Here is an 11,422-nt window from a genome sequence, read left to right on the forward strand (position 1 = left end):
AGACCTGAAGACATGTTTAGGTCAACTGACTTAGAAAGAAAACTGTTCACACCAGGAAAGAAATTGCTAATCTGCCTCAACCAGAGAAGGAGACCTGAAAAGAATCAGCTAAGAAAGAAATTAAATAGTCGAGATAAGATGATAATTCTCTGGAAGCTATGCACCTGTAATGGATATTGGCTCAAATTTTATTTTCTACTTGCATGGAGCTCTTTCTCAACTACCATTTATGTAACATTTTTCTCCTTTTTGAGATAAACCAATGTTCTCTTGCCAAAGGACAGTTTCAGCTTATGTGAAAGTATCTGTGCATGACCACATTAACCAACTACAAAAGTTAAACTCATGATCTATCAAGCCAGATTTCATTCTGGGATCTGTGTCCAGTGTTACAATCAGCTGGAATCACATTTCTTTTTGAGTTTTGCTTAATTCACTGTCAATTCTTCCTCTTGCATGGTTTCCTTGAAAAAAAGTGTGCACTATTTTCTTTTGTCTTTTGCCTTGTTGATGTTCATTGCTGTTCATCTCCTATGCTGTATTCACTAAAATGTTTTCTCACAAATACCTTTCTTTTCAAAGCAAATGTTTCAGTCTTCAGACCATCATGGATTTTTCTTATTATAAATTAAGGATCAATTCAATAATATAAATTCCCATTTCTCAATATTTATTTTCCATATTTGGTAGGTAGAATGACGAACTTGTAACAGCAACAACAGCAAAGATGAGAATGATTTGAAGTTAGTTACTGTGCCATCTGACTCCAGTGTGCATATAATTCCACTTGCTTCCAACAGGAATTCTGGCTACCTATCCAAAATCTGAACAGGTGGTTAAGTTCCAAGTCAGTGCAACTAATTTACTCGTGCGCAGTGTGTCCAGTTTTGGTTCCACACTTTATGAAAGGATTTGAAAGTATTGGAGAGAATGCACAAAAGATACACAAGAATTGTCCCAGGGATGAGATTTTTAATTATATAGTAGATTAGAGGGGTTGGAACTGCTCCTTTCAGAGAAGTAAAGGTTGAGAAGAGATTTAATAGGGGCGTTCAAGATTATGAGGGGTCTTGATGGAGTGGATTGAGAGAAGCTGTTTCCATTGCTGTCAGGATTGAGAACAAGAGGAAATAGATTTAAGGTGATTGACAAAAACAGCAATGGTGACACAAGGGAAATGTTTTCAGACAGCAAGTGGTTAGGATCTGAAACTGCCTGGCATTGTGATGGAAGCAGTTTCAACTGAGGCGTTCAAAAGGGAATTGGATTGTTATCTAAGAGGGCAGGAAGTAAACTGCTTTCGAGACTGGTGCACACAAAGGGCTGAATAGCTTCCTTCTGTTGGAATAATTCTGAGAGTCTGTGATGAGGTTTATCTCAATACTGCTCTAACCTTCGATACAAATTAGATGCAACTCGATGATAGAAATGTCTGATGAAACTCTTATAAAAAAGTTATAGCTGTATAACAATTAAAGAGTTATAAAATCAAATGGAAATTGACTTTCTTTTAAGATCTAAATAACTTAATAGTATTTCCAATCTGTTTTTAATTACTTGAATATATTTTGCAATAAGACATGCACTTATACCATGTCTGGTCCCCTTTGAAGACATTTACCCTAACTCAATTTAGTTTACAGTTTGGTCTGCCGAAATTTAAGAGAATCTTTTTGTTGCAAAGGTACATTCGGAGCACTTGCCCAACTAGGGAAGATTTACTACTCGATCTAGGAATGAGGAATAAGCCGGATCACATAAAAGTGAGGGAACATCTCAGTAAAAAAACACCTCAATTAATTTGTTTTATCACAACAGATTTGTCGGAAATGAGCACACAAAGACAATCAGGGTAATCAATGGGAGAAAGCAGATTTTGAGGAGCTAAAACAATAAGAAAAATGAAATCAATAACAAATATTATCAAACCAACAATGCAAAGTTGCAGCAAAATAAAATTAAGCTGTATTCAATAACGGCCATGAAAATATATTCTGCTTAAAATAGAAACAAACACTTTAAGAAACCAACATGATGGAATAAAGACATTTGGAATAAACAAAGGCAAAGAATGATCCTGAAGGTGGATAGCAGGGGAGACAATAATAAATGAGAAAGGAGAGAGATTTGGGAGCAAAGTCAAAAAGAATTAAGAACTGCAAAAAAGAACAAAAGAGTAAAATATTCCACTGCCACAAAGTCAAAGAAAGGGAAGCTGGGACGGGAATAAGGACACCAGATGATAGATAGGATAACCTGCTGCAAAGATGTAACATCTCTAAACAAGTTGATTAGAAAAATAGGATAAAAATCATGACAGTGAAATGACAGGAAAGTGAATAATTACTCAGCTTCAGTATTTATCTGTGAAACAAATCAGGTATGTGAAAATTGGGAAGATGAGAGTCATAAGAATATTATTTAGAAGGTAAAGAGAAAATGTTTACCACTCACCTCAGTATTTCTAAAACATTCTTAGAGCCTGCTCCTTTCTTTGTAAAGCAATAAGAAAGCTGACTGCTAATATGTACCTATTACCATTTGGAGATTTCTCCAATCTTCAGTATCTGTTTTTAAAATGCAATATTAAACTTCAGTCTTTTCTCATTCACACATTTTGTTGAATGTACATTATCCAATTGTTATCCATGATTGATGGAGCACTCAATAGCTATCAGTGTTAGAATCCCTCCGATTCTTTTGCTGAAAAAAGGAGGTGCCATATCTACCGCCTCGATAAGAGCAAGAGTTTCTGCTGCCTAACTTCGTACTATTTTCTGATCTTTTTAGCTTCTCAAGCTGAAAACTAACATTAATCTCCTCCTCTCAAAAGGAACACTATAGACTCTTCTTCACTTGAGAACCCATCGTAGAGATTTTCATAATAGCACCACCAAAACCAATAAATTTCATGCTCATGGAATCTACTCATGATGGCAATTTCAAACAATATTGGTTTAATCTTTTCAATATTTTGTTCACCTGAATAATATTTTCCAAGTTGGAGTTCTCTTATTGTGCTCAGCCCAAAAACCTCAAAATTAGCATCTGACATCAGTTTTGAGCACCCAACCAATTCCAATGTCCAATGAGGCTTTGTAATTCTTTCATCTCAGTTTTGAAATCATTGCCACTTTTCAGGAGGCCATTCTTTGGCTAACTGGAAAGGAGCTAACATTTTATAAATAAAATTGCTGATACAAAGTAACACTCAGTCCATTCTGCCAAATTTCCAATCTCATGTACTTAAAAAGCCCAGAAGAAGCCTGACTTCCGATTTTGAATACTCCTTTAAGCCAATTCATGATAATGGTTTCACCGTACACAAAACAAATCATTTACATGCACCATAAAGCACCTACAAGCTGCCGCTCATGACACCAGTAAAATCTCTGCTTTCAACTGGAAATATTCCAACTTTAATAAATCAGCCATTTCTGAGAAATACCAAACTCATTTAGGCCACATACACATTTATTTAATTTCCAGGTATCTCCACTGAGTTTAGCAGCTTTTTTGGAGGACAAAGATGCACTTCCCTTGAAAGGGGATTATCCAATCTAAATGAAGCTGTAATATCAACTGATTTATATTCCTAAGTATTTGTTGCTCACAAAGGCAAAAACATCTTAAATGGTTTTTTCTGCCTAGGCAAACTGACTAATATCTCAATCCAGCAATTTTTCTTTGAAATCTTGTGCCACTAACCTAGTTTTGGCCTTACAAGTCCCAACAGGAGACACATTCTTTCCATGCATATCCATCTGTGAGATAGGGTTGACTGTCCGCTACCTGGCACCTCTGTGTAAACTCAAACTCCATCCAGCTTTGGAACTGTTGTTGTTATTAATTTATCTAATTTTTCCATAGCCACTAAAAACTTCCCAATCCCACTGGCTTACATTTCTGGTGATATTCTAGTTATGTAGTATGTTTCCTGACCTCGTTTAGCTGTGCCCTTTATCTCATTCTGTTCTGTTACCCTCTCCTGGCAATGGGATATTTTTGGCTCTTGCCTTACCATTAGCCAAGCTGTTCCAGAACATCAACATTGGCACCTAACCAAACAAGTGGAAAACTGTGGGTACATTCTGATTGTCCAAAGAGAAAGCTTTGTCATTTTCATATCCCATTTTATCTACACTTTTTCCCATTGTTGTCCAACTTAATTCTTTCACTGGATAATACATTGCTCCTCTTAAAGTGATTTATGAAGAATTACTACTCTTTTTAAAGATTTTAGTGGCATAATTTGCAAATCTGAAACATTTGATGAATTTGAGCACTCCACTTTGTACTAACCCTTATTACTCAGAGTCTGGGTATCACTTTGGGTTGTCCGTTCCACACACTGTAGACATACATCCGCTGTATAACACTGCACAATGAAAGTTTCTGCCACCATGACATTCTTCACTGGACTGAAACTTCTTGTGATCAATACAACTCCCTCTCTTCAATGTTTGTCTCTATCTTCTGTCATATGTTTAGCTTCAAAATACTTTATTGTACAAATTGGTACAGTTTGTGGTATAATGATACTTTGAATCACACAATACATCAAATTGACTATGTCCTAGGCATTATTAGGGGGGGATTCTTTTATTCTAAGTGCCACATTTTTGTTTCTCAAAACTTGTTTTTTTTTATCTTTGCTAAAATTCTTCAATACTGTTGGCTACAACCTGTATTTAACCTGTTAACAACTCGCCCTCCGTTTTCAGTCATATGGCCAACTGCCACATTTGCTCAATGAACACTTCTAAATAGGAATACTCCATGTAGTGTTCCCAATATTTGTTCTAGCAGTCTGCGCTTATCTATGAATATAACTCATGCCAAAACGTGATGTATCTCTAAGCATGATACTTTAGCAGAGTGTAATAACCCAAGTGCCAGCAGCTTGTGGAATATCCAAATAGTATTTCTGCAGTCTTCATATACTGAAAAATCAACTGAACTCAATCAAGTACACTTCCAAGGAACTTTATTCACTCTTTCCTAAATTTGCAAGAAATCCGATCGTGCTAAAATCTAGTCAACATGTCTTTGTGCATGGGAAATCATGTCTCACAAACTTGATTAAGTTTTTTGAAGTAACAAAGAGGATTGATGAGGGCAGAGTGGTAGACATGATCTATATGGACTTCAGTAAGGCGTTCGACAAAATTCCCCATGGTAGACTGGTTAGCAAGGTTAGAACTCATGGAATATAGGGAGAACTAGCCATTTGGATACAGAAGTGGCTCAAAGATGGAAGACAGCGGGTGGTGGTGGACGGTTGTTTTTCAGACTGGAGGCCTGTGACCAATGGAATGCCACAAGGATCAGTGCTGGGTGCACTACTTTTCAGCATTTATGTAACTGATTTGGATATGATTATAGGACGTTCAGTTAGTAAGTTTGCAAATGATGCCAAACTTGGAGGTGGATGTGGACAGCGAAGAAGGTTTCCTCAGATTATACAGGGATCTTGATCAGATGGTCCAATGGGCTGAGAAGTGGCAGATGGAGTTTAATTCAGGTATATGCAAGCTGCTGCATTTTGGGAAAGCAAGTCTTAGCAGGACTTATACACTTAATGGTAAAGTCCTAGGGAGTGCAGCTGAACAAAGAGACCTTGGAGTGCAGGTTCATAGCTCTGTGAAAGTGGAGTCGCACTTAGATAGGATTGAGAAGGCGGCGTTTGGTATGCTTTCCTTTGTTAGTCGGAGTATTAAGTACAGGGGTTGGGAGGTCATGTTGCGGCTGTGCAGGACATTGATTAGGCCACTGTTGGAATATTGCGCCTCCTTCCTATTGAAAAGATATTGTGAAACTTGAAAGGGTTCAGAAAGGATTTATAAGGATGTTACCAGGGTTGGAGGATTTGAGAACTTGTCAAAAGCCTTACTGAAGTCCACAGACGACATCAACTACACTACCCTCATCTACAAAACGTAGTCACCTCCTTGAAAAATTCAATCCAATTTGTGAGAAATGATTTCTCCATTACAAAGCTACCCTTGACTAATCCTCACCTCCATAGAGGAAGATACATAAAACTCCCAAGAATACTAGAGAACCAAGGGGCTAGCAAGAAAGCTGAACTAAAAGAAATTAGTACCATGAAGAAAGCAGACTGGCTAAAAAAAAAACCAGGCTGAAAGTCGATGAACCCTTTGCACCTGTTGTTATGCACCCGTGTCCTGAAAGAGATAGCTGTAGAAATAATAAGTTGATCATCATCTTCCAAAATCTTTGGATTTTGGAATGGTACTTATACATTGGAAGGCAGCCAATGTGACATCACTGCTTAAGAGGAGGAGGAGAGAAAATGGGAACGACAGAACTGTCAGCCTTAAAAAAAAAAGGAGGCAAACTACCAGAATCTATTATAAACGATGTGATTACAGGACACTTGGAACATCACAGTAGGATTGTGCAGAGTCAACATGGGCATATGACGGAGGCATCATGTTTAACTTACCTCAGTTTTTGAAAATGTAAATAGCAAAATAGACAAGTGGCAAAAAGAAGTTCAGGTGGCATATTTTAATTTACAGAAGGCTTTTGAAATGATCCCATCCAGTGGTTAGCGAGCACAAATTAGAATACACATGGGATTGGGGGTAATACACCAGCACAAGTTAGTTGACAGACAGCAAACAGAATAGGAATAAACAGGTAATTCTCAGGTTGGCAGGCTCTGACTAGTAGAGTATCATATCAACCCAATAATTCACAATCTATATCCACGATTTAGACACGGGGACAAGGTGTTACATTTCTGATGATAAAAACTATAGGGTAATGAGTGTTTGAGGATGCAAAGCAGCATCGAGAAGAATGAGCTAGAACATAGCTAATGGAATCTAATAAGGTAAAATGTAAGAAAAACAGAAATGTAGAATATGGTGAGAGTTAGAAAATGTTGATGCTTAAAGTGACTGATGTCTTTGTTGAAGAGTCACTGCAAACCAACTCACAGATGCAACAAATAATTAGGAAGGCAAAAGGTGTGCTGGCCTTTATTGCAAGAGGTTGAGGCTCAAGGAAGAAAGAAACCTTGCAATAATTACAGTATCTAGAATCCTGGTGACCCCATACCTAGAGTGCTCTGTACACTTTGGATTCCTTACCTAAGGAAGGGTGTGCTTGCCATAACGGAAGTGCAACAAGGTTCACCAAAGTGATTCCTGGGAAGGCAGGAAAGATTTCGGAGGCTGGGACTATATTCCTTAGAGCTTAGGGCAATGAGAACTGCTCTGTTTGCAGCATACAATATTTTTACAGGTGTGACAAGGTAGATGCACGAAGTCTACCTCTCACTGGAGTGTCTAGAACCAGCAGACAGACTCAAAATGAAAAATAGGTCATTTAAGACCTAGATGAAGAGGAATTTCTTCAGAGAAGATGACAAATCTTTGGGTTCTCTATATCAGCAGACTGTTGAGGTTCAGCCGCCAAGTACATTGAAGGCAGAACAATAGGTCTTTGTACATTTCTGAGAATAGGGATTGGAATGCCATTCAAACTTAAGGTTAAGTTCCCCTTCCCATTACAATCTTGATTTATTTAAAAATGTGTCCATACTATTTTTTACATATTTAAAAACATTGGAAGCATAATAATTATTGGAAGAACAAATTTAAAGTGAGAATGTCAGCAAAATAATTGACATTTCACTTTGGAAATTTATCTTCAAGGCAGGGCAAAAATGTAGAGAAACATATTTATAAGCTTTAATGTGGATAAGAATAATCTCAATACATTTGCAGCTTCTCCTTAATACTGAAGCAAACGGAATGGTTTATTTGCTGTTAACACTCATATACCTACGTGTGGAAGATAACAGCACAGGAAAAAAAGACTAAGACATGACTCCAGCCATTTTACATTCAACATCCATTAGTGAGTGAACAGTTGAAGGAAGCTCACACCTGAACATAGGGTTTATTTTTCAAGACAAAATAACAACAATGCAGAAGCAATGCAGTAACATTTTTCTGCTCACTATACTGGGTTCACTTCCATCACTTCTCGATATCATCAATGTAAGTGAACACCTCGGGTTGCTAGTTATGGAGCAACAAACAGAAGAAAGTTCAAAAGGTCAGGAAGAAGATTTGTAATATAATTTATAGGTCATATTTGTTCTTTCAGATCCTTACAGGATTCCATGGACACTTCTGCTATTGTCTTTATTTATTTTTGCACCCGCACAATTGGAAATTCATTATTAGAGGGATTTGAAAGCAAAGCATGAATAAAAGAATACCAAATACATGAAACTGCACAAGAAGCACTCTATCCCCAGCAAAAACACATCAACATTTACAGATTACAGGAGAATGCTTAGTTTCAGTAGATATGTACAGCACCCCAACTCCAAAGGCAAGTTGTGACAAGATATGTAGGGGAGCCTGCGTTACCGTTATGCTAAATAGCACTTCCAATGTATCCTAATGACAAGGTATCATACTTTCCACAACATTAAAGAAAACATGCCAGAGTGATCAAACAAAATGTGATGCGTAGTTACACCAAAAATATTTGAGGTATTGTAATGGCTGCCCGTCAGCAACTGAAAAATGAGAGATTAGTCAGCAGAAAGACAGACTCAGCTGTTGCACTTCTTCTACAGTTAACTGAAGGTAGTCATCTGTGACCTTTATGCATGCCTTCCCTTGTTGGCTAATAGTGTTGTGATGAATCGAATAGGAGTGGTGTTGTGGGTAATTAGAGAACAACCCACTCCGCTTTGGCATCTGTCAAAGATACAGTCCGTCGGGAAAGGATCACGTCCGAGACAGCTTTCATTCATGCACATATGGGACTTCCTTTCTCCATGTTGTTTATCAACTTTAATCTCAATTTTTCACTTGGGTCCCAAAGTCTTGCGCACTGTACAATTGTGTTCGGCTCTGCAACCACGTCAATGTCATTTACAGCTCTGATTTTAAGTATCTACCTTTCAGTGAACTCTTTCTAATATCTCCTTTCTTGCACTCCTACTTTCTTCACAAATGAAGAACGTGGAGTTATTTTTTCTACATTAAAAAGACGCTATGTAAATGCACGGCTTTTGAAAGAGTCTGACAAGGTTTGTAACGATTCTTACCCATTTTGAGTCGGCTCACCAGAGTTTAAGCATCTAAACGAACAGTGCAATTTCAAGAGGAAGCGTTGCACACTGAAGAAACAGCTAAACATTTCAAATGCACTGTTAGACTGTATGCATAAAAATAAAAGAGCGCTATTTATGTATGCAACCCACCCCAGCCTGTGTTATCTTATTCAGCGCACGATTTCACAAGCAAGGTCGCTCTCCAGAAAATATCTCATGACTATGCTTGAAAAATCTCAGCATGACCGAAAATCGCCTTCAATCTGTAACCCTGGGAGGGCGGGCGCTGCATAAACGCTTCAGACGCTGCTTTGTAAGATTGTAATATTTGGTGGTTTGGGGGGGGGGGGGGGGAGAGACCGGTTATTCATGTCTCACGAACGTATTCACTATGGAAAGAAAGAAGTTCTGGAGAAGCCCTGCCTCAGTCGTTAGCACCACAACGTTTATGAAAGCATTGGCTGACATCGATACCGCTGACTTGCATTTCTGGTTTTGACCCCCAACATGCTGCAGACCGGCTCGGTACAGGACATCTGCAGTGAGCGCTGTACGCAGCAAAGCAACGCTGGGGTTAACTGCTGCACAGCGATATCGAGCGGGTATTCCCCTCCTGCAGTTCTGCCATGGAAAGCTTTCCCATTTTAAAGAATGGTTTTGCTTATTGCTGACATTGTTGCAATCTGGTGCGGACGAGCCACCGCCGGCCTTGCAGACAACTGAAAGCTTCCTCACCCCACAAGCTTTCATTATGAGGGCATTTCTTTTTTGGTTCAGTAACAACAAAAAAGGTTTCTTTATTCTCAAATGTGTATTTTTAAAGATTTGTGCAATAAAGGCAAACGCACTCACCCCGAGGACTAGGTTCCTCGACGTACAGAGGCGCTGTAGGAGTGACATTGCCAGAGTTATTTCCTGAGAGCAGCGGAGAGCGTTCATCCAACCCTTTATCAGCCATGACTGCAGCCCCGGGCCGCAGAGCAGAGAATGAAATCAGAGAGAGGGAAAGACGGAGAGGAACTCTTCACCAAGCGGGGAGGAGCTTGGTTAAGTCACGAGGAGAAAAGAACAGGATTTGCAGAGATCAGAGGAATGGACGAGGGGAGAGAGTGTAGCTTGGAACAAAAGGGAAGCTCACATATTTGTTGCAGGAAAACACCATTCGGCCCATTATCAGCGCTGGGCAAGCCTTTCCTTTTCATAATGATCCACATTCGTCATGAATACCTCCAGTGAACCTGCCTCCACTACACACTCAGGCAACATATTCCACATTTTGAACACTTATGCCAATGATTCTCTCTCTGTCTCCATTGTTTCTTTTGTCAATTACATTGAATCTGCATCTCCTCACTCTCAATCTTTCTGCCTGTCGAAACAGTCTTTCCCAATCTGCCCTGTCTTCCCTTCGTGGTCTTGAATATTTCTGTTTAATGGCCTCTCAACCTTCCCTTCTCCAAAGAAAATACTCAATTTCTCTGATCTATCCACATAACTGAAGTTCCTTACCTGGAGATTCGGGGAAGCGATTTCTCCAAGCCATGATTTCAGTTCATTTCTCAGGAATGGACAACAGAACGTGCAACCTTATGCATCCATCACAATATGATTTCCTGAATAATTTTGGTTTTGTTAGCACTACTTTCCACTTCAACTTTAACAGCTGATATTGTGATAACAACACAATACAAAGACTGATGTTGTAATTCTGAAATAAAAACAGAAAAACCTGCGAACAGCAATTCAGGCAGCATCAGTGGAGAGGGAGAGAGCCATGTGCTAGCTTTCAAAAGAGAACACTCATATTTACCTTGTTGCACCAGGTGCAGAGATCCTGGTGTGGTAACCTTCTCCCACTTCTTGAAGTCAATATCAAAACTCAGAGATGAAATTTCCATAGTGTTTTTATGTCGAGCTTCCTTTACCAACCGCGAGAGTGCATCCCAGACCTGTATTCTCATCGGAGGTTTGTTTGATAATTAAGGAAAAAGTGAGGTCTGCAGATGCTGGAGATCAGAGCTGAAAATGTGTTGCTGGTTAAAGCACAGCAGGTCAGGCAGCATCCAAGGAACAGGAAATTCGACGTTTCGGGCTTAAGCCCTTCCTGATAATTAAACATGTATCAGACATTCTGGTTGTATGATCAGCCCAACTCAGCTTCCAAAGTCCATTCATGTGAAAGCTGTTGAATGTTTTGGAAAGTTGCTGGTACACAGTCTAAGTCTGACATGAGAAGAGAGCATGGTAGTTAGAATCCTCGGTGAACTTACTCCTCTAGCCACAGACAAATGTTTAAAGCTTGCTGATGGCTAC

At 39.0% G+C, this 11,422-nt stretch overlaps 1 protein-coding gene across 1 annotated transcript in view; it reads right to left on the reverse strand.

Moving 5' to 3' along the window:
- Window positions 1–10,106, reverse strand: part of pip4p2 (phosphatidylinositol-4,5-bisphosphate 4-phosphatase 2) — a 90,165-nt gene extending 80,059 nt beyond the window's left edge. Inside the window, exon 1 of the mRNA XM_060824419.1 lies at window positions 9,962–10,106. Within this exon, the coding sequence (XP_060680402.1) occupies window positions 9,962–10,067 (106 nt within the window). The 5' untranslated portion in view covers window positions 10,068–10,106. The remainder of the gene's footprint in view (window positions 1–9,961) is intronic.
- Window positions 10,107–11,422: the final 1,316 nt, after the last annotated feature.

The sequence above is a fragment of the Hemiscyllium ocellatum genome, chromosome 4 (genome assembly GCF_020745735.1).
Source record: "Hemiscyllium ocellatum isolate sHemOce1 chromosome 4, sHemOce1.pat.X.cur, whole genome shotgun sequence".
NCBI lineage: Eukaryota > Metazoa > Chordata > Chondrichthyes > Orectolobiformes > Hemiscylliidae > Hemiscyllium > Hemiscyllium ocellatum.